Raw genomic sequence first — 22,239 nt, forward strand, 5'->3', positions numbered from 1 at the left:
GCAGCCCTGATGCTGCCTTCTTCCATTTGCTTTCTTCCTCCTGCTGCTTGCAATTTCCTTTCCTAGGGAAAGGTTTATGCAAATATTTGATTTGTGTGTGTCTGTGTGTCTGTGTGTGTGAGGGTCCTCCAGAATAAGCTGGCCAACCTTTTGAGTGATTTCAACCACACCTGAAAGAGAAGCAGAGCTTCTGGAAACACAAAGCCTGTCGAGCTTCATGGCAAACAGCTGCTGCACTAGAGAAGACACGTGTTGTTAAGTGCTCCGCCGGGGAGAAAAGCAGGGAGAGCTCAGTCCTTATCAGCACTGCTTGGCTTCCTTGGCAGTAGATAAGGGGGAGGCAGCTGGCCAGCCAGAGCACACACATCCCTGAACCAGGCACAGCATGTGCTGCTCCAGACAGAAGGCCAACACAAGTAGGTTGGGGACATTTGGGATTTTTGGGAGATTTGGATGTATCAGGAATCAGCCTTGGAGATAGGAGGAGAGGGGGCCATGAATCTGTTGCAGAGGAGAGGTGAAGGGAACGTCTGACGCAAATCCATATGAAAACTGAGCTTAATTAACTTACTCTTCATAGAAAAAAAAAATAAAAAAAATATCTCTGAATGCAGTGAAACCTCCACTAAGCAAGTGCTGTGCTGGCTGAATAGTCTGTGTATGTTTTCCAGGCACAATATGACTGGAACACCTTATCTTTCAAAAACATGATGGCAATCTCTCAGATGCTCTTCTTTGTCTGCAGAGGGAATCTTCTCCATTTCACTTTGCTGTTAATTTCATGACCAGCTTCAATCTCAAACATTTGGAACTGGGAGAAAATGTTACCAAAAAATTAAGCCACATGGCTGCTTCAAGCTGGGAAAAATCGAGGCACAGAAGAGGCAAGAGGGGGATTTCTGTGAGTCCACATTCTGTAGAAGGGCTAAAGATTGTGAGGCGTCTCACCTGGCTCCTGGGAATAACATCCCTGTTGAGATGGGACCTGTGCCCAAGACTCTGAATCATAACACCTACACCACTGAGTGCAGAAACCCTTTCAGCCTAAAAGATGAGCATGACTCTGGGGAGACAACTGCTGTGTTAGGGAGGTGTGACCTCAGGTGTAAAGGAAGTGGCTTGGAGATATACGATATACACCAAAGTATCAAAAAGGCAAAAAAACCCAGAGGACCTCCGAGAGCCTTACAGCAAATCCAGAACTGACCTTCTCACCCCTAAAAACTCCATTAAACTCCCACCTTGTGGCTTCACCACTCATACAATCATAGAATGTTGAGGGGCTGGAAGTGACCACAGAGTTCATCTAGTCCTGACCCCCACTGCCATGTGCAGGGACACCTTCCACTAGACCAAGCCCCATCCAACCTGGCTTTGAGCACTTCCAGGGTTGGGGCATCCACAACCTCCTTGGGCAGCGTGTCCCAGTGTCTCACCACCCTTATAGCACAGAATTTCATTATAATACCTAACCTAAAGATTCCTTCTTTCAATTTCTACCCATTTCCCCTTGTCCTGTCACCGCAGTTCCTGATAGAGAGACCCTCTCTGGCTTCCTTGTGGGCCCTTTTGGATACTGTAAGGTGCTGTGAGGTCTCCACGGAAACTTCTCTTTTCCAGGCTGAACAGCCTCAGGGAACCTGCTGGGCATCACTGCACGGGTCTTTGCAGACAGAACAGCCACGGGTGTCACTGACTGACGGGTCCCCAAGCATTCAACAGGCTGTGATTCCCTTGTGGTGACCCTGTTGAGGGACAGGAATTTGGTTACCTTTCACCATTACCTCAACACAAGTGGTTAAAGCTTTGCAGAGACTACTGAAGGCAGTAGCTTAAAAAAAAAAAAAAAACAAAACCCAAAACACCAACATACTGGGGGAAACCGCAGTGTTAAGAGTTACCGAGTATGGGGTGCAGGCAGCAGAGGGAGGCTGGGAAGGCTGGGGAGCTGCCTTGTGTCCGTGTCACACCTCGGGACCCCTGGCCTGGAACTGTTGTGCCATTGTGGGTGATGGAGCTTTGAGCATTTTGAATCTATTCAGAACCACACAATCGTTTAGGCTGGAGAAGCCCTCCAGGGACCAGTGAGTCCAGCTGTGACACCAGCACTGCCCAGGCCACCACTGACCCCTGTCCCCAGGTGCCACACGGCTTTTAAATCCCTCCAGGGATGGGGACTCCCACCACAGCTGCCTTGAGCAGCTCTGCCAGGGCCGGACAGCCCTTTCCATAAGGAATTTTCCCCAGTGTTCAACCTCAACTTCGCCTGAGGCCGTTCCCTCTCCTCCTGTCCCTGTTCCCTGGGAGCACAGCCCGACCCCCCCGGCTGTCCCCTCCTGTCAGGGAGTTGTGCAGAGCCACAAGGTTCCCCCTGAGCCTCCTTTTCTCCAGGCTCAGCCCCTTTCCCAGCTCCCTCAGCCTCTCCTGGGGCTCCAGCCCCTTCCCCAGCTCCCTTCCCTGCCCTGGACACGCTCCAGCCCCTCGGTGTCTCTCTTGTCCTGAGGGGCGCAGAGCTGTCCCCAGCACTGGAGGTGCCTCAGCGGTGCCGGCACAGGGTGGCGGTCGCTGCCCTGGTCGTGGTGTCACACTATTGCCGGTAGAAGCCAGGTGCCATCGCCCACCCGTGCAGACCCCAGCTGGAGTCCAGCTGCAATTCCCACCAGGAATCGAGGCACTTTTTCTCGCCTCGCACCGTGCTCGCGCGGAAGGATACCGAGCCCCGCGCGGCACCGCAGTGCGGCTGCGCTGCTGCAGCTCAGCCAAACCTCCGATGGGCCCCGATCAACCTCCCGCGGCGGGCGCGCGGGCCGTGACTGACAGCCGATTCAGCCAATGAACGCTGCGACCTCGACCCGCCTCCCTTCGCCTCGCGCCTGTTTCTCCCACCCACCCTTCCCTTGTCTATTTTTTTTAATACTGCCGGCACTCTATTGGCGGTTCTAACTGCCAATTAGACTCTAGGACCAATTGTAGTGCGGTTCAATAAAGAGACGATGAATGTGGCCAATGGGGGTCTTCCCCGCCCAGCGGCGGGGGCGTGGCGGCTCGGGGGCGGGCCCTCAGAGGAGGTAACGCTGAGGGAAGAGGCGGCGGCCGCACAGCACTCGGGGAGACGGAGGAGCATAAGGAAGGGGAGAGGAGGAAGAAGGGGAGGAAGGAGCGGTGGCTCTCGGCGGATCCGGGTGGTTCCCGGTAGGTGCTGATGGGTGCCGGGTCCGCGGTCTCTTCCCCATGGGCAGGGTCGCCTCGCTGGCGCTGCGCGGGCCGTGAAGAACCGTCCGGGCCTGGTCCCGGCGGGGCCGGGGGCGCCTCCCTACGTCCTCGCCCTTTTTGTTGTGGTGGGACCCGGGCTGGGTTATCCTGTTCCCGCCGGCATTACACCTGGGCTGTGGTGGGTGGGCCGCGCTGTGCCGCCCGTGTGTATGTGTGGGTGAGGGGAGGGGGAATAAAGAAGTTGTGCTGCTCCTTCTCTCCCCCGCTCCCTCCCTCCGTGCCCGGTGTGTTTTCCTTGCAGGCGTCCGCAGAATATCCCGAGCTGGAAGGGACCCGCGAGGATCATCGCGTCCAGCTCTTAGCGCTGCACAGGACCACCCCCATGTGCCTCCTGGATGTGCAGTCGGGGTTAGGTGTGCGAAACTCCCTGGAGTTTTGGAGGAGAAAGTTGGGATCGGTGTGGGGTGAGGCAGTTGTGTTTGGAGCTAGGAATTTGCGTTTGGGATTGCGGGGCTTCATCTCATCCTTTTGTCTGTCCCCTCTCCTTATCTGCAGAGCCGCGGGTGTAAAATACACCCAGGCTGCGTGAGACGGGACTTGAGATTACTGGTTTTATTCACGCCTTAAATGCTGCACCAACCTGTGTGTTGTCAGAGGGCAGGGGTAGGTGGGATACTGGAGAGAAATTCCTCCCTGCAAAGGTAATGAGGGACTGACAGAGGTTGCCCAGAGAAGCAGTGGCAGCTCCATCACTGGGTGTTGTTTGTAAACAAACACAACCTGGTGGGTGCCTCATCCATCTCGATAAGAGCACGGGGAAAGCTGTGTAGTGATAAGGGCAAGTGGTTGGTGGTGCTGCTGCAGAGTTGTGGAGTTCCTGCTTGTAGGGCTTGGTTTGTTTTTTTTTTTTTTCTTTTTGTGGAGAGTGGAGGGGAAGAGAAGTGCAATACAGCATGATCTTTCGGTCTTCACTCTGGGGAAATAAAAGAATGGAAAAAAAGCGTGTGAATGAGTGAAGAGCTCTTGTGATGATTGTGGAGAGCTGTTGAGCAGCTGGGATTCAGGCTGCAGGCTGGTCTTGTGCCTCTTTGGTTGTCCATCACAGTTTCTGACTGAGAAAAACCCAACACGTGTCTTGTGCTCTTTTCAAATGCTAGCGAGCGGTATAGCATTAGGAAAAAGTTTGTTTGTCTCCAAAAAACTGCAGCCTGTGTACGCTGTGTGTGGAGCTCGTGCTATCACAGTCCACCGGTGTAAACGAGTCAGATTCCATCGGCAGCGAGAGGTTTATAATAGCAGCTTGTAAGGAGACCGCAGGTAACAGCAGGTTTGCCTTTTCTCAAGCGTTCTGTCTTAGCCTGGAGAGCTGTACTTTCAGATTGATTCATGGCATTATTTCTGTGGGGGCTGGACTCTGTAGTGAGGGACCGATTAGTCGCTGCTCTGTTCTCCAGTTTGGAAAAGAAACACCCTCCGGTTGAGGTGAGAGGCCAACAGGGCAAGGTTGCTTGTTTAGATTTTCTCGTGCCTTGTCAAGGTGTTGGTGCGTGAGCGGGTTGTTTGTGTGCTCGTTCTGGGGCACAGCCTTCAAACTTCTAACATTTACAAGCCCCGGTGAATTCGAGGGGGATGAGAGTGTGAGTAAAGGAGGTGTTTGCGAAGTCCCTTCCCCCCCTTTGCTTAGCACTATCATGATGAAAGATAACATTAGTTACAAATGCCTTTCAGAAGTGGAAGGGGAGGGTCTTGCTTGAGGTGGTTTCCACTTAAAGATGAGTCTGGGCATATGTTGAACTGCACGTTGGGGTGTTGGGAAGAGGACCCTGGCAGCTGATTGTTGTTCTTCAGTTGTGTGGGTCATATACACTGACAATCACCAAAAGCAGTGTAAGTGTTTGAAGATCCAGTTTTCTTTATTGAAGAGGCTGGACATGCATGACAGAACCTTGGAGAGGAATTCATCAGCTTTCCCGAGGTTCTGTTTAACCAGTAAAAGAAACAGGACAATTGAAAAAATGAGGTTAAAGAATTGGTCTCTGAACTGTTTTCTTGTTTCCTTCCACCCAGCAGCTAGATTCACCAACAAAATCAAATACGCTGGAATTGTGCAGCAAATCTCCAAATGAAAGGCTCTCCCTGGGTCGTCCTTCATCTTCCTGTTCCACCTGATCTTTCAGAAGTTTTAGCACCAGTTGATATAACTGAGTTTATTTGAGCTCAAAAAACCCTCCCTGCTACTGAGGGCAACTTTGAAAAACAAACCTTGTTTCCATCTTTCTAATCCCTTTCTCACAAAAGTACTGGGAGAGCAGGCTTTGTAGTATGTTCCGGGTAACAATGAATCTGAGCTCTGCTTGAGACTGAAGCAAATTCCTAAGTTTTGTTTGTATAAAGAACAGTACGCAAAGTTTTAATTATTATAAAAAGTATTCCAGAGTTTTCAAGTGCATTCAATGCTGCCTTAATGGTTGTGCATGTAAATGCCCTGTAATTGAAAGCATCCATTTATGGGCCTGACTTGCTAAGTGAGCTGTAAATTCTGCTTTTCAGATTGGATTTAATGACTTTTATCATAAAGCCATAAACTGGTTGTGAACTGTGCCGAGAGGCAAACAATACCTAAGCTTACTTTGCCAAAATATTTGTAATTGTTGATTTGTTAAACTGAATTGCTGCAGGTCATGCGATGGGATTAGGTTTTTGTAATAGAATGGAGAGAACAGGCAGCCCTGTGCTCAATATTCTCTGGGCTAGAAGAAATTGGCTACTGCAGAAAACCTTCCTAAACATTCCTCTCTACTTCCAGTAACAGAAACTCCGTGGCAAACAGTAGCCTTCGTTCCAGGTGACTTTTTACTCTGATTACGTGTGTGACAGCCACAGTGTGAAGTAAGACCAAGCAGAGACAGCAGGAGAGGAGCTCCCGAATCTCCCATTAGATTAGTCTGGGGCTTGAGCTTGGTTTAAAACCCTGGAGCAATAAAAGGTTAACATCAGATACATAACATAATGGAAGCCTGCTTACCAAGGGGGTGGGGGCTGGCTTGTCTGGGGAGCACTAGGCCTGTACTGAAAGCGAGCTTGCATTAACTGATTGTTAAATGCAGTTGTTTGGGCTTTAACAAGGTGGAGGAGCTGCTAAGCTATAAACTGAAACAGGTACCTAGGTAACTAATAGCAGCTCTGTGAATATTCCTGTCAAATTTAGCCCAGGAGTATTTATTTTCTAAAACAATGAAGCTGACACTTGCCTGTTGCACATGGAAAATTTTAGTCAAAATTAGTGAGGTGAGAAGGGCATAAACTGCTGTGGTTTGAAGTGCTTAGTCACTGCTTTTCTGGGGCTGTTAATGTCTTTTGAGTTTTAAGAAGGAGTACTCTGTTGTTTATAATACAAAATAATTGAAAGAATTTTGCATCTTTGTAAAGACAGGTGGATTGGCCAACTTCAGTTGTAGCAGTTTTCCTCTTCTGCATTTTAGGAGCATTGCTAAAATACTCTGGGCCCTCCAGTAGTTTAGTCAAAGGTCAGTAAGAGCAGCAACTCTTCCTTCTCCTGTTGGAGGGAATTTTAGTATGCCATGAGTGCATGTGTTAGATGGAGTGCTGATTTTTTAATAGCAATACATGTTTTCATTACTGCATTGGCTACAATTTGAGGTAGCCCTTAGTAATTGAAGAAAAATCCAGCTTCCCAAGATTTTTTAAGGTCAGGGTCATGCTTGTTTAGTTCTATGTATGAGAAATTTGAGTTTTCTAATTTGATTAATAAGCAAACTTCATGGAGTTAGCAAGATAGACAATCATAATAGGCGAGTAACTGTGTTTTCAGTGAGTACGGTTTTGTAGAGTTTCAAGATGCATTGCAATGGTAAACTTAAAAATGAACGTGTAAATTGAGTCCCTGTATAGGCATGTTTCAGTTTCTCACTCTAAAGCTGGCCCAGAGGAGGAAATCCCTTTGCTCCTCCTGCCCTCCAAGGTCACAGGCATCATCACAGCCTTGAACTTCATCAGCCTGTGTCAAGAGAGCCAGGACCTTGGTCTTGCTGCTCGGAGCTCTGGTCTCTGAGCTGAGCTGGCTCCTTGGGATGGGAGCTCGCCAGAGCCACCCTCCCTGCTGGGCTGATGGGCTGAAAACCTAAACTGGACTCTGAGGGCATTGTTCAGTGGGGCTGAACCCCCCTTCCAAAGGAAAAACCAAACCCTAACACCCGAACCCCGGTAAGGGTCTGCTGCCCTACTCTGACCTGAGTATGAGGAGGTAAGAATGAGCACCATAGCACTTTAGGTTTTTTGGTGATGGTTCTTCAGAAGGGTATCACAAAGCCAGGTGTCTGTTTGGAAAATGAAAGAGTTAGCCCTTCTGGAATCTGGAAAGGCAGTTTTTGAAGGAGTGGTGGGTACAGTAGACTTCCCTTGTCCTTTCCAGTGAGTGATTTAAGTTAGAGTGTATTCTGTCTAAAGTGGAAAAGACTGACTTTAGTTTGAAGTTCATGCTGAATTCAGGTGCACATTGTGCTCTTGGTGAAATTGATAAAAGAATCTTGTCCAGATTCCAGGATTAATGAAAAAAACATTGCCTCTAAAAAAATCTCAAAAATGGGACTAAAATAGGGAGGAAATGAGCTTGTAGACTTTCTCTCAAATACCACAAATTATTTTCCTCGATCTTCTTTCCTCAGGAGCTTAACTTCTGTCCTCTTTATTCCAGAAGAGCTCTTGCAAATGAAATTCTTCTAAGTCAGAATACTTCTAGTAAAACCAGGAGAGATCAGATTTCTTTTATTTCAAGTTTAAGATGAATAAGCAGACTGATATGAAATATGTTGCATAAGGCTTTAGAATAAATTAGCCAGAAATCACTCGATATTTTTGGTAGCACCAGTGTGTTTATAGTATGTTCCAGACACTTGGGAAAGGAAAATTTCCCTTGAAGATTTTAGTCTGCTAGCATGCTGCCCTTAAGGTTTTCTTCATCTTTTGTGCTTAGTTATTGCTGGGATCATGAGCTTAATATTTAATACTTGTTCCAGAGAACCACAGTAGAATGGAATAATAGCAGACATGACTCAAACTTTGACTTTAGAAGTTGCCAACTATGACACTGTTTGACCAACTATAGAAACATGTGTGCATCGGGGAGCAGAGATATGCTGTGGGGGCAGAGATGAAACAAATACCACCAAAGTTAGGCAATTTGTAGCTTTTCCAGTCTTAAACTGTTGGGAGTAACAGCACATGCTCACTGTGTTCCAGCAATCTAGAGGAGCTTTTGTACCTTTCTGGTTAACAGCGAGTACTCCCTGAGTATCTGTAACTGCAGTTTTAAGGCACAGTCCAGAAGTGGACTTGGGATGGAAGGGGATGAAATAGAAGTCTTCTGCTGTGGAAAACACACCACTGACTTGATACTACTAATTCCACTAAAGTTGAGCTTAGAGCTTGGAAAGGGATTTTGAAAATCTCCCTACAGTTACTCACAGAGTCCCTGAATCTTGGTGTGTTGTAGTGGATATTGGAAGTAGTACAGGCAAGGAAACAAAAAGATGAGATTTGGGCCATGCCATTGGGTCTAAGCAGAAGAGAGCAAAGGGATCCTGGTGCAAAGAGTAAGTGGTGGTGAAACATATATGAGCTTCTTTTAAAAGCAAAGGCTGTGAGTACTCCGTTTTTTGAGGAGGTTGGCTGTAAACTACAGGGAGTCACAAAAAACCACTTCAAGTAAGAGGGGGTGTTACATATTCAGCATTTATTTAATCTGAGGCCATTTTAGCAATGTGGAAATGTTTTCTTGCAGCATTGATAAAGACTGTGTTCTGTGTGCATTTGGGTAAGAACACTTTTTTTAAGTGGATGAAGAATGTGTACCAGGCAAAAATCTAGAGGAATGTTTTTAGGAAGGGGGAAGTGTCAGCTGTGGCAGTGTATGCAGCTATTGTTCTTTAGATCAAAGCTTCTTCTATTACTGTATCCCTTTAAAGGTAAAAGTTGTAATTGCTGAATAGAAATGGGATTTGCTGGACAAAAATGAGCTTTAGCAGTGACTCCTAAACCCACTGGTATAAACAAGGAGTTTCTGATACCATCTGGGCGGGTACAGTTAGAACCCAACACAGGTCTAGGACTCCTTATTTTTAATTGAGCTCCTGACAGATGTTCTGCACCATGCCTTCTATCTCCAGCTCCTCAGGAGGTGTAAATTTCTTTGTACTTTTTATTTTAATTATAATGTTGGGAGCTTTAGGATAATATGACCAAAGGGATAAGTGCAAAGATAACCTTAGGCTGATATATATTTTTTTTTTCCTGTGGTCCTTAGATTAGTCTTTATGCAGTGTCTTCAAGTACTTGTAATTTAATTGAAGAAGTAGAGCTTTCAGGCTTGGCATCTGTCCAGCAGGGCATCCCAAACTCTGTGAGCCATGTTCAGATAGTTTCTTTGTGACTAGATGCTGAGAGCCCTCTCGTTTGATGGAGGAATGTGATTCCAGTGTACAGGGTTGTGAAGCTTGCAGACCAGGTGACTACAAGTAGTTCTTCAGCAGAGTTTGCGGTGGTAGAACAAGAGTGGCTTTCTGAAACCAGGAAGGGAATAAATTAAATTACTAAAAGTAGTTCTTTTAACAGTGGACAGTTAAATACTAGTGCAGTCTGCCACAAGAGGTTGTGAAGGCATATTCAAAAAGGTGGCTAGAAGGATTTGTGGACAGCAAGTCCGTAAATGGCTTCTGACAGGACTCAGTAGAAATGTAGCCTTTAATTTTGCTTTGTAACAGTTTGAATTGCTGGAGGATTATGAGGAGAGTGGACCACAGAAAACAGCCAGGTTCAGATGCTTTCCTTGAGTGGCATGTGCTTTTGCCACTTTATGAGCCATTGGAGCACTAGGCTGGATGCACCATTGCTGCTTTTTCATTGCAAAATCTCCATTTATCCAAATTGCTCATAATTCAGCCCACTCGTGCCTTGCAGTTTGCACTATCTTCTCTAGGCTTGGGGCAGAGCCACTTTTTTTCATAAATTAAGCTGGCTGTAAAACTCTCGTGTGAGTACTCATCGCAATTGGCTGAAGTATTAAGCTGAATGAAGTCCTGTCCTACTTGTGTCACATTCTCTCTGCTCACCCTTTGAAAGATACAGGGCCACTACTGGAATAACTTACTGAAATTCTTATTGATAACTCCTGGCAAATCCCTGACATGGCAGAACAGTAGCTAGAAGGAAGTTAGTTTAGGCCTCCCAGACTCCTAGCCTGCAGCTGTGATGTATGTTGTGTTTAAGTAGCTGCTAAGCTGCAAAAATAATTTTTTCTAGAAAGGGCTCTTTAAATGTGTCTCTTGGTGTTTTGGTGGGTTTTTTTACAGCTAATTTTTATGGAATTAACAGATCAGTTTGTGCTTTCTGACATCTTCTGCAGAAGCTGTAAGAGCACGCATCTGTAAGACAACTGTATAAAATTGGGTGTGGTATCTGGAAATTTTTCATTAGTTGGGTCTGAGCCTACGGTCTTTTGGAAATGTGAAAAGAGATTTTTTTAAAAATTTATTTTCCTCGGAGTCTGTCAAAATAATATGAGTGTTCAAGTATAGAGAAAAATGGAAATGTATGGAATTTCTAAATTCTGTAGTGCTCCAAGACTTAAGTAAGTTACTCAATGTGCATTTGAAGCAGAAAGGCAAATCTTTGTTAAAAAAAAAAAAGGCAAACCACCAGAGAATACAGAAAATTATATGTCATTCTTAGGGGAGAGAATACTGCAAAACTGAGCACCTCATCACTGGGAGTATTAAAAAGCTGAAAATTTGTATAAAAGCATTGAGAATGTTTGGAGGGCCTGGAAGAATAAGCTCCGAAAGAGGCTGTTTACCACCTTGGTGGTAAATGAGACCTTTCTGAAGTCTGTGTTTTATAAGGCTGACAGTCAAAGGAGTATTCTGTTGCACTGAAAGGTGTCAAATTTGAAGCTAAAGAACAGAAAATACTCAGATAAGAATTGGTGTGTGGATCAGCAATGATAGTGGTACTTGATTGCCTACATCTGTCAGCACTGAATTTAGTGTTCGGATGCTATACCTACCATCAATTGCTGCTCTTTGAAACAGGGTCTTAAAAGCCAAAGAGGTTGTCTCCTTTTGTTCAGTCTTCCTGAATTTCTTGCATGTGCCTCTGAAGCACCCAGTGCTGGCCTTGCTCAAAGGCTGCAGTATTTTTATAAAGCTCCCGGTGACTCTTGGCTCCCTGTTTTAGAAACAGTGTGTTTCTTCAACCAATGGTGGCCATGTAAGCCAGCCCATTTAATCTCTGGAGCTGCTTGCTGTACTCATTTGGGGTCTAATGTGTCTCACTGCAAGGCCCTCAAATGGTTCAGAACATGTCAGGCTGCTTAATTTGGCTTTGTCACCAAAATAAATGATTTAAAGTGAAGCACATTTCTAGCTATGCAGTCAACACTAGCGCTGCTGCTGAAGTCTGGGGCTAGAGTTCTCTTTCCACACTCCTGTAATTCATCTGACATTGCTTGCAGTGTATCAATACAATGTGTGAGCAGCTTGTTAGCTTGAACTAACTTGGCAAAAAACCCGGAAAATTGATGGGTTTTTAGTCTTACCTGGCTGAATTTTTGTGGAAGAGCGTTAGCACTGGTGCTGAGTAGATGGTGCCACAGGAAAGAAAGGCGGGACATCTGGGCTTCCTGTAGGAAGAAGCAATTGTGTTGGCTTGATTCCTTATGATACTGCACCCTGAGTGTCCATGTCAGTGTTTCATTAAAAAATGTTGTCTATTCAGTTTATTTTTCTTGTTTGCTGTAGCCAGGCCTCCAATGCAATGCTCAGTGAAACCTGCAGCTGGAGCTGTTGGGGACAATTCAACTGTTTCATGTTATTGGAAAAAGGAATTTTCTTTATAGTCTTGTGTGAAAATAAATGCTTTAACTTTTTACCAGGGCCTCTACTGACAAAAAAAATGTGCTGCAGTTTAAAACTGAGAGAGGGTTGATCTGGATTGGTTATAAGGAAGAAGTTCTTGCCTCTGAAGGTAGTTGGGTCCTGGCACAGGAGAAGCTGTGGCTGCCCTGTCTCTGGAATTGTTGCAGGCCAGGCTGGATGGAGCTCTGAGCAACCTGGGATAGTGGAAAATGTCCCTGCCCATGGCAGAGGGTGCAGCAAGATGATTTTGAGCAGTCCCTTCCCAAACCACTCAGTGATTTTGTCATTTAGGATGGAGTATTTTCAATTACTTGCATGAAATTATCAGTGTTGATCTTGGTCCCTGTTAATTAGAACCTCTGTCTCCTTGACCCCAGAAAACCACATTGCTTGCTTCAGTCATATTTTTGGGTGCCCTGAGAAGCCAGTTTATGGAGGCGTGATTTATTTGAAACTGAAATGTCATGCCTACTGAATGTTGTTCTGTTTTGTGGAAGTTGCAAAGTTATGACTTAAATTACCTGCAGAATATAATCTAGTGTTTGTTGACTTGGCCCTCACTGAAACTGCAAAAATGTGACAAGGCATAAATTAGCCATAAATGCTGTAGCCTGAAGTACCTCGAATCACGCTGCTGTGCTGGTGGGAGACTTCAGTAAGATGAAGTTGGTGTATTTTGGAGAGACGTGGGGAGTGTGCCTGTGCAGTTTGGAGAGGCACGTAAGCTGCCTTCAATTCTCAGATCAAGTAGCCTGAAGGTAGTGTTAGCTTTTAGCTAAAACAAGGTGTTTTCAGCTGACCGAACTAACTTACACAGCTTGGGAATATGGGAACTCTCTGGAGTTCAAATACCCATTTGTTGCCTGGAAATAGGATCATTTTTGAATCAAGGATGTGCTTCCATCCATAGGACCATCCTTGAGCAATTTCTAACAGCTGTCTGCCTGTTGATTTCAGGTATTTTATTTTAATGCCTAAAACCAGCTTAATGGAAGCTGCGAAAGCAAGATGCTTTTTTCTAAGTGGCTGTCGTTTCTCTTTTAAATTATTTGAAGTGCGTACTGCAGTGGATGCTAAACATAGCTCCAGTTTCAGCATCCTTTTTAATATTTAATTTTATATTAATATCCTGATCAGGTAGTTATACTGAATGAAAGGCTATCAAAATTGAAAACAGACAGTTCTACTACCCTGATGCCTGTAAACTAAGATTTTCCTTCAGTGAATTTTGAAAGATTTGATTTTAAGGGCTGCCAGCTGAGGAGATTCGTTATCCGTGGGCCACTGAATTTCAGAGGGGAATAGGCTTATTACTAGACTTAGGGGAAATTTGAAATTGGTGTCCCACATGGAAAAAAAATGGGTCGTTATTTAAAACATGACTAAATGAGAGAAGGTTTGTGAAACGGTTGGCTCTTGGAAGGTTTCTGTCAAGCCATAATGACTAAATCACCTTCCAAGCACAATTTCACCTGCTAAATTAATTTAGAAATGGGCAGAACGTGCATCTATGTGTATGCAATTTGTCAGTCACTTGTGGAAAATATTAATAAATTAGTAAAACCAGCTAGCCTAGGTACAAAGCTATACTCAAGTTACCTTCTGTATTTGCTGAAGTTTGCTTTAGTCAGGAAAGACTTGAGAAAAAATTCGTTTTCTATTCCAGCAGTAATCTTGGTCTGTGTTACCTGTTGAAGTGTTTACAGCAAACTTGATCTTTATTGATGAAGTACCTAAACATGATATACAGACTACTTCCGAGCTATTTATCTGTCTTTTTTGGGGGGATGCAGTCTCCTGTGGCATTTGGCAGTGAAAAATCCTAAGGCAGACAGCTATTTGTATCTTGTGAAACCTCAGTGCTAACGTGTCTCTTGTTTTGGTTTGTGTTTTTAGGGATCAAACAGAATCTCCAATCCGTTGTCTGCTGAGTGTCCTGTCTGGTGAAAGTCATGTCCATATTGCCATTCACTCCACCTGTTGTGAAGAGACTTCTGGGGTGGAAAAAATCCGCTGGTGGCACTGCAGGGGCTGGCGGTGGTGAGCAGAATGGTCAAGAGGAAAAGTGGTGTGAGAAAGCAGTGAAAAGCTTGGTGAAGAAGCTAAAGAAAACAGGACAGCTGGATGAGCTTGAGAAGGCAATTACCACTCAGAACTGCAATACAAAATGTGTGACAATACCAAGGTAAGTGCTGTTGTATTTGAAATTGTTACAGCCACTTAGGAAATTACTAAATGGATGCTCAGACCTTCTGTGAACATGACTAAAAAAACAATTGCATGCTTTTGATTCTATAAAATTACTGAAAACCTGTATTGGATTAATGCAGTGCTTGCTTATAGCTGAATCACTTGCTTTGTGAAACCACAATTTCATTATTTTTCAGTTTTCATTGATATGTAGGGTCCTGTTTGTGTGTATGCTGATGATGTTTAACACTGCTCTTAGTTTGTAGCACTGCCTTATGCTTTTATTTGATAACCCTGTCTGCACTTGGGGAGGGGGGGTGTGCTTGAGCCAACACTTTAAAAAATACCAAAAGACTAGTTTTTCCTTGGTCAACACTTCAGTAATCTAATTATTTTCAGTTATATCTCCTAGTTTAAATTGTACAAGCTGCCTCCATCTTCCCTTTTGAAGGGAGATTGTATCCTTGGAGGCAGGTTGTCTGAAGACCGGTTTATTTACTGTAACTATTGTTATTTTTTAATGAAAACGGTTTTTGCTTAATAACTTGGGGTATTTCTAGAATTGCTCTTCTGCAGCTGATATGTATAAACATTTAGATAAACAACTTGCATTCTACCCCTTTGACTTTCCCAGCTTAATTCATAGCAACTGCTGTGCGAGAGCAAGGGTTATGTTTGTAAGTACATTGCAGTCTGCTCTTGATTCATGAAATCCTACTGGGGTGCCTGGGCGAGCTCAGTGTGTATGACAGAAGTTTCAAATCACTTCACAGGTGTATTTTTCCCTGAAAAAGTTAGAGGGTCTCACTTTTCTGGGCAGTTCAGTCACTTGACACTAAAATTATTTGTAGGGGAGAGGAACTACATCTGGTTTATGAACTTCATTTCTGTATTAGCACATTTATCCCAGCTACTTTTAAACTTTGTATTAATCATAGTGCCAACTAGATTTGACTGGTGTCGCTAATGATTCCATATATCAAATGTGTTGTAGCTGTTATCTGATGATGGCTTCAGCATTCTGTTTTCGATTTGACGCAGCTATCTGGGAAAGTCATGAGTATGCCCTGAATGAATGACTGGTTTATTTTAATTCCCTTTTTTTTTTCTTTCCCTCTTTTCTGTTCACCTTTTGTTTCTAATGCTGCCCTCTGCTTGTATTTTCTTCCCTAGAGTATATCCCAAAATTTCTGGCTTTCCCTTCTGCTTTCTTTCTTTTGCCAGATGAAAACAATTGATTAAAAGACATCAGCACTTTCTTGGCTTAGTGTATTATCAGCAGGCTAAGATTGGATCCCTTAAGGATATATATTTCTTGAGATGACTCCATGTATTTAGCAAGTCTTTACTGAGACTAAGATGAAGTGCTTAATTGGAAGATGTTTTCATATGACGGAAGTTAAACACACTAGATATAAAATGTGTATCTAGGTTCTAGAGCTCTTGAATTTTATACAGCTCTCCTTTATGGACATTAGAGCAGTAGATATTGCTCCTTCTGAAAAATAGATGTCTACAATGAATTTTGTTGGAAGATACAAACAGTATTCCAATACATATTCCAATACTCATAGTAGACTGGCGTATGCTTGCATGACCTGTTGTGCTAAAGTAGACATAATAAATAGTTCTTTGAAATGGAATACAGATATTCTGTGACCAGCAGTTCTTGTTGTTCTCTGTCCTCTACTCAGCTGTAAAAAGAACTGGACCTGGATTTTACTCCTCTAGAGTATCCTAGGAGTAAGCCAGGAAGAGTTCTTCAGGTGGTGTTGGCTATTATACAGGGTTTAATTTTAAACTGAAAAATGCTTTTGGCATTAAGGGGCAGGGTGATATCAGGGTTGCCAGCAGTGCCATATAGAATTTTTGAATTTCATAGCTGGGTTTTGTATTGTTGATATTACTTCACTTTGACAGCAGTAGTCTGGGTTCCCAAGAAATAACAAATGTCAACTCAGTACTGTAATGACTTCTTGGAGATTCTGTTATTGGATTTAGTAAGTTAATGAAACCACTGCTTGAGACCCACTTTAATGAATGTCTTAAAGATCTGCAGATCAGCAGGGATAAATAATAAAATGCTGAATTTGAAACTTTTTTCCTTACTAGTCAGCAGGAAGTTTGTGGTGCCGAGCTGCTGAGATGCAGTTCTGATGTGACAGCTGGGCTGGCTTTCCAAATGTTGTTCTGCCTGGGGAGGGTTTTTTGTGTGTGTTGGGCTTTTTTTAGCTAGCTTTAGTTTTACTTACTACTGCTTTTTAATTCGGTGTAGATATTGACAACTGTAGTGGGACGCTTCAGTTTGTCACTGTTACATTATTCCCTCAAAGAAAGTTTCAATTGCAGTTTAACAAATTTCTGGTCTCCTGGGAAATTTCCAGAGGGTTTGATACAATGTTTAACTCTAGTATACTTTTTCATCTTTGAAACCTGAAGCATCTAAACTCCCGCAGACTTTTCACAAAACTGCGATGCATCTTGAACAAAAGTTGTATTAAATCACCTACTCAGAAATCTGCATTTCTTACCGTGTCATTGATAATCATGCTGAATCAGGTTTCTTCTGCTCCTGTGCTGTTTGTCAAGGTGACTGCACACTAAGGGAGGCTGATCCTGTGTGTACGACACAAAAGCTGCTCATGTGGTAATTAACACAACTTATTATGAGACTAATGGAGGTTCTGAGAAAGCAGAAGCAAACAGATGGAGTGGGTGTTGGCATTGCACAGCAGGACTGCTTAGCTCTTCATAAGTGGGTCAGTAATCTAGAGCAGAGGCTAAATAAGTACAGAAGTCCTTTTGACACTAGCCCTTTAAGTAATTTGTAGTTATCTTGCTGAACCCTCCCAGCAAGCCAGTGGGATTCTAATCACATAATCCCTATGTGTTCTGAAACTAAATGTTGGCGCGTGAGTTCACTTTTCTAGAATACATAGTGGATTTGGTGGCATTTAAGAACTTGTCTTCATGCTCTCTCATGCAGTTTTGACACGGGCAGAAGATGCAGGCAGGAACAGTGTGAGCATCCTTCTTCTAGTGGAGCAGTTTCTTCCTTCCCAGCCTGGATTATTCTTTTGAATCTCAGAATCCTAGAATAGTTTGGGTTGAAAGGAACCTTAAAGATCATCCAGCTCCGACTCCCCTGCCGTGGCCTTGTGCAGAGGCATCTTCCACTAGACTCAGTTCCTCACAACTCAGTCTGTAAATGCTTTGTAACTAGTGATGGCTGAAATCCAAGCATTTAACAAACCAAACCATGCCATGTAGTGAATAATCAGCTGGCATATGGATAGTCTTATCTTTGATATTTAAAAAGGTTTTTTTCAGTGGTAACATCACAGAGAATTGGAATCCAAAGTATGGAAACACAACTAGTTTCAGCATCCCAGTATTTTGGTGTGATCAGCTGTTTTTCTGTCTTAAAATATACTTCATGCCCCATTTTTGCTTCCTTTAAATGAGACAAAAAACCAGTTGCTTTGTAAAGTGCCTTATAATTTATAACTAATATAAAAGAGTTTGGTTGGGTCAAGTTTGGGATAGTACTGACCTGGACTGTTGTAGTTCCTGTATTTTCAAAATTGGAAATAAATTTAAAAGCAACATACAAGGGAGGGGAAGCTTGAATTTGGACAAGTTTTTGTTGTCATTGATAGCAGTAGTTAATTACAGTTATTATATAAAGTTGTTTTTGATACTGTACGTGGAGCTGTAGTTAACTCTTGAATCTCAGCTTTAGTTGGAAGCCTTAGTTCCTACAGAGGAGGTAGATTTTACTGCTGCTTTATATTAAATTGCATCACAGAAGCAGAGCAATGTTGACTGCTGATGAAAAGCACTCTGACAGATTTTTGGCTGAACTAAGGTTTAAAAACCAGCTTTCTGAAATATCATCTCAGAGACTTTCTGCTGGTGTGCTGGTGCCTCAGAGTCTCAGGTGAAATGCAGCAGTTGCTTTCAGAGCAGAGGAAGGGCTAATAGTCCTGTCAAATTCTTGGTTTTCAGCCTGCTTTGCCGTTAGAGTTTTGGTGCTGTCTGGTCTTCTATGTGCTCTCTGTCCCTCTTGTTTAACATGAGGAGAGCTTCTCTCTGCCATGATTTTTAGAAGCTTATTTTTACTTGTTTTTCTGCAGCTTCCCAATTTTGACTTAGAGAGTGAGAATGTAAATGATCTTTGGAATTTACAGTCCACAGTTAGATTTTTTGGAGCACCTGGCTTCTGCTTCCAATATGAGTTGAATTCTGAATTTTTGTACCCTTCAGAATCAGAGAAAAAACCCTACAATGAGTTCCGTGGTTTTGGGGTTGTGGGAGATTGTGAGGGGGTGTTGGGGATGTGAAGCAGGCAGCTTCAGCCGAATTAAGTGATTTGTTGGAAGCACTGATCTTACTGATCAAATTCATTAACATTGGTGCTTCTTTGAGCTTTTTAGGATGAAGTAGTAATATTTAAAATATTTTAAAGTGATACTTGTATGGCTTTCACTTCATCCAATAGTGAAGGCAGATATTTTTTAATTGCTTCCATGGAATTGGTCACACCCTGGTTCTTCTGGGGAAATAAGGTGTTGTTATTTAAGCGTTGCAATCAGAATATCTTTCTGATATTCTTTCCTAAAGAATGTAGAAACACAGTAGCATACATTAATTGGATCTGAAGGCTGTAATGTTTTTGGGTTTGGTTGTTGTTTGGTTAGGGTTTTTTTGTGAAATAAATATCCATATTTCTTCTGAGCCTGAAAGACTGCTCTCTTGATGCCCAAGTGAGTAAAGCTGTTGACACAACTTCTCCTCTTAGGCTTGCTTAAAGTATCCGGGAAATAAATGCAGTATATCTTAATTTTGCTGTATTTCTGATGTATTCTGCAATGTCTTAGTACTTAAAACTGCAGAATCTGATGAAAATTTATCAAACACATGAAAACAAGGCCGTTTGGCGCAATCAAAACCCTTTAAAGAAGCTGTGTTTCTCTGTTGTATTAATGTTGTTCCTTTGGTTGCTTGCCCTGCAGCCCTTTCCTCATTCCCTGCAGTGAGTTACCCCTGTGAATAAGACAAGGGGCCTTTGCGTGGCTTACGGCACATGTTGAATGGTTTTCTGAAGGTTGTCTCTCTCTATTAGTTACTCTCAGCCTCTGAACATGGAACTTACAGGTGCTGATCGCAAGAGTTAACAGCAGGAGTACACTGGGCAAAGAGATGTCCTGTTCAAACATGGGGAAACTGGCTTGGAACTGCTGTTTGAAAACAAACAAATCTTTTAAAATCATGCCTTTCTGATGCCTTTTTCTTCATGTAACTGAGTAAAAAGTAAATTCAGGTGTAAAGAGCACAGTTTTTATTAAAAAAAAGACAACCCAAACCCTCTTCTACCAGTTAGCAGGTTTTCTTGAATTTCTTGGGGATATTTGTCAGGAAAGTGATCACATAGCTGCATGCAGTAACCTAGTTTTGGGAATTGCTTTTGATCACTAGTAGATCAGAGTTGTCAAGCTGATATGGCTTCTAGAACAGATTGTTTTCGGGCTTTAATATCTTTCCCCAAAATAGGTTACTTCAGAGGAGAGCAGTGCAGGTACTCCTTTGTTCCTTCTCAGGTTAAAGCCATAGGACATGGATTATTTCAGCAGTTGAAGTGGGGAGCAGGGAAAGTTTCTCTGGGAACTGTTCTAGGAGAGTTCCCAACATCTACTAAGCTATGAGCAAGTTAGTGAAGAGGACAGCAGTAGGCACTTGAGTTGGCACAGTAAATCCTAAAATAAAGTTGCAATCCAGGCAGAGGTGAAGCCTGTTTTCCCAGAAACAAACTTGGCACTATCTGATAGCTTATAGCAGAGATGGAATAATTCACTATTCAAGCTGGGGATGGACTCGTGTTCTTAATCACAGTTTAATATATAATCAATGTCCTCAAACCATGTAGTGTTTGTCAGTCTGGATGCGTTCAGTTAGATGTAAATTAGTTCTCTAAATGCATGAAAACTGCAGTTGAACATCTTAAGCTTTCAAAAATATGTATACATACTTAAGACAATGCTTCGAAGTTCGCTGAAGTACTATTTTTATTGCTGAGATTACAGGAATTATATGCTCAAAAGTTGGTTCTTGATAAACTGACTCCCTTTTTTCATGACAGCATTATTGAGGATGAAGCAGACTTTCCCTCTGCTTTTCTCTTGTTGGAATTTCATTTAAAAAATTTCTTTGGGACAAAGCCAAAGAAATCTTTTCTGGAAGTATGGCAAGAAACAGCTGAGATTTTGGGGAGTATTGGCCAAGATTAACTTCTTAATCTTTTGCTCCTCCTTGTGATATCTAGTGCTGTGAATTCTTCATATGTGTTCATTGGAAAGATGCAGCAGGAAGATCAAACTGCCCTTATACTCTGCAATCCCATTATTATGGTAGAACTTAAATATTGTACTCTGTAAAAGATGGAAGAATGTGGTTATAGACAAAAGGATGCTGCCCTAATTATGTAAAATGACAAACTTTAGGCTGCAGAACACATTTAGATGCTTCATGGACATACAGTGGGAAATAAAAATTCAAATGAGGTTTGACTTCAAGTCCCCCTGAACTGAAACTTGATGTCTAAACTTGAGTTTAGCAATTAATATGGCAGTATTTGTAACGTTGTCGTGTTAAATACTGTTATTTCTTCTTTTATTAACCCTTTCAATATAATTTCCACATTATAGTCTAAAAGCAAATTTTATTCATTTTCTCCTATTTGATTCATAATGTTGCTATATTTCTTGTGTGGAATTAGGACACAGGATTAATATGAGCACAAGGTAATGCCTTTTTTTTTTTTTTCCTCCCCTCTAATAGCTTAGTTTTCCTCTACTGCCACTTCCTACTGGAATAGTCTTTCTCCAGGGATGTCTCAGAGCCCCTTTGGTTACCTTATAAATGGACTGCAAGAGAGGGACATTGGACAAGGGCCTGCAGTGACAGGACAAGGGGGAATGGCTTCCCGCTGCCAGAGGGCAGGGTTAGATGGGATATTGGGAAGAAATTGTTCCCTGTGAGGGTGGGGGTGCTCTGGGCACAGGTTGCACAGAGCAGCTGTGGCTGCCCCTGGATCCCTGGCAGTGTCCCAGGCCAGGTTGGACAGGGCTTGGAGCAGCCTGGAATAGTGGAAGGTGTCCCTGCCCATGGCAGGGGGTGGAATGAGACAAGCTTTTTACTGAAATTAAGAATAGCAATTGTGTTCAAGTGTAATTGAGTGAGGTTTAATTGCAAATACTAAAACATAACTGTTAACTTGTTTTGTGGCACAGCTGTGGCTGGTGGTAAGGCCTGAATTGCTGTAGCTGAGGTTAAGCTTTAGTGTAGACATAGCTCAGGTTACAGCCTCTTATAATGATGTCATCCTGAAAAAGGAAGTCTTAGAGTATTAAACAAAGATACTTAGGGCTGCCAGTTTTAAGCTCGTGCAATTCAGGAAGCCACGTGACTTACCCACATAATTTGTTAGAGCTGGTGTGCCAGGCAGAGAGTATTGGCATGTCATTTGTGCTAGGTCAAGGTGTAAAAATACAAATGTGCAGGATACTTAGCAAGTAGCAAAATGCTGTATAGTTCAAAGGAGCTTGTCTCTCGAGTCAGGAGGAAGAAATGTTGAATTCTGAGGACATTAATTGTGTACTAACTCGAATTCTGGAGAAAGGCTAGGGGAATGTGGATTCTGGCCTTGGTTTTGCTGCCTTTTCCCAGGTAACCGAAGTTTTTAATTTGCTCTAGAAATGGAGATTTTTTTTTTTTTTTTTTTTTTTTTCTTTAAGGATTGTAATAATGTCACCTTCACTGCTATAAGGTGTATTAGTTGTTTAGGGAGTAAGCTGAAAGTGGTTTTGCTGTTGGAGTATCAGCGATGTGAAAGCAAATTTGGGCGTGA

At 43.0% G+C, this 22,239-nt stretch overlaps 1 protein-coding gene across 6 annotated transcripts in view; it reads left to right on the forward strand.

Annotated features, from left to right (window-relative positions):
• The first annotated feature begins 3,061 nt into the window (after positions 1–3,061).
• The window catches only part of SMAD2 (SMAD family member 2), a 49,740-nt gene continuing 30,562 nt past the window's right edge, over positions 3,062–22,239 (forward strand). For 2 of the 6 annotated variants that reach the window (XM_040090181.2, XM_058424084.1), the window contains exons 1-3: positions 3,081–3,192; positions 3,515–3,626; positions 14,040–14,328. In XM_040090181.2, coding sequence (XP_039946115.1) covers positions 14,096–14,328 — 233 coding nt within the window. In that variant the 5' untranslated portion in view covers positions 3,081–3,192; positions 3,515–3,626; positions 14,040–14,095. Of the gene's footprint in view, positions 3,193–3,514; positions 3,627–14,039; positions 14,329–22,239 lie in introns of all 6 variants that reach the window. The other 4 variants (XM_040090182.1, XM_040090184.1, XM_058424083.1 and 1 more) reach the window with 3 other exon arrangements.

Source organism: Hirundo rustica, chromosome Z, assembly GCF_015227805.2.
Source record: "Hirundo rustica isolate bHirRus1 chromosome Z, bHirRus1.pri.v3, whole genome shotgun sequence".
Classification (NCBI taxonomy): domain Eukaryota; kingdom Metazoa; phylum Chordata; class Aves; order Passeriformes; family Hirundinidae; genus Hirundo; species Hirundo rustica.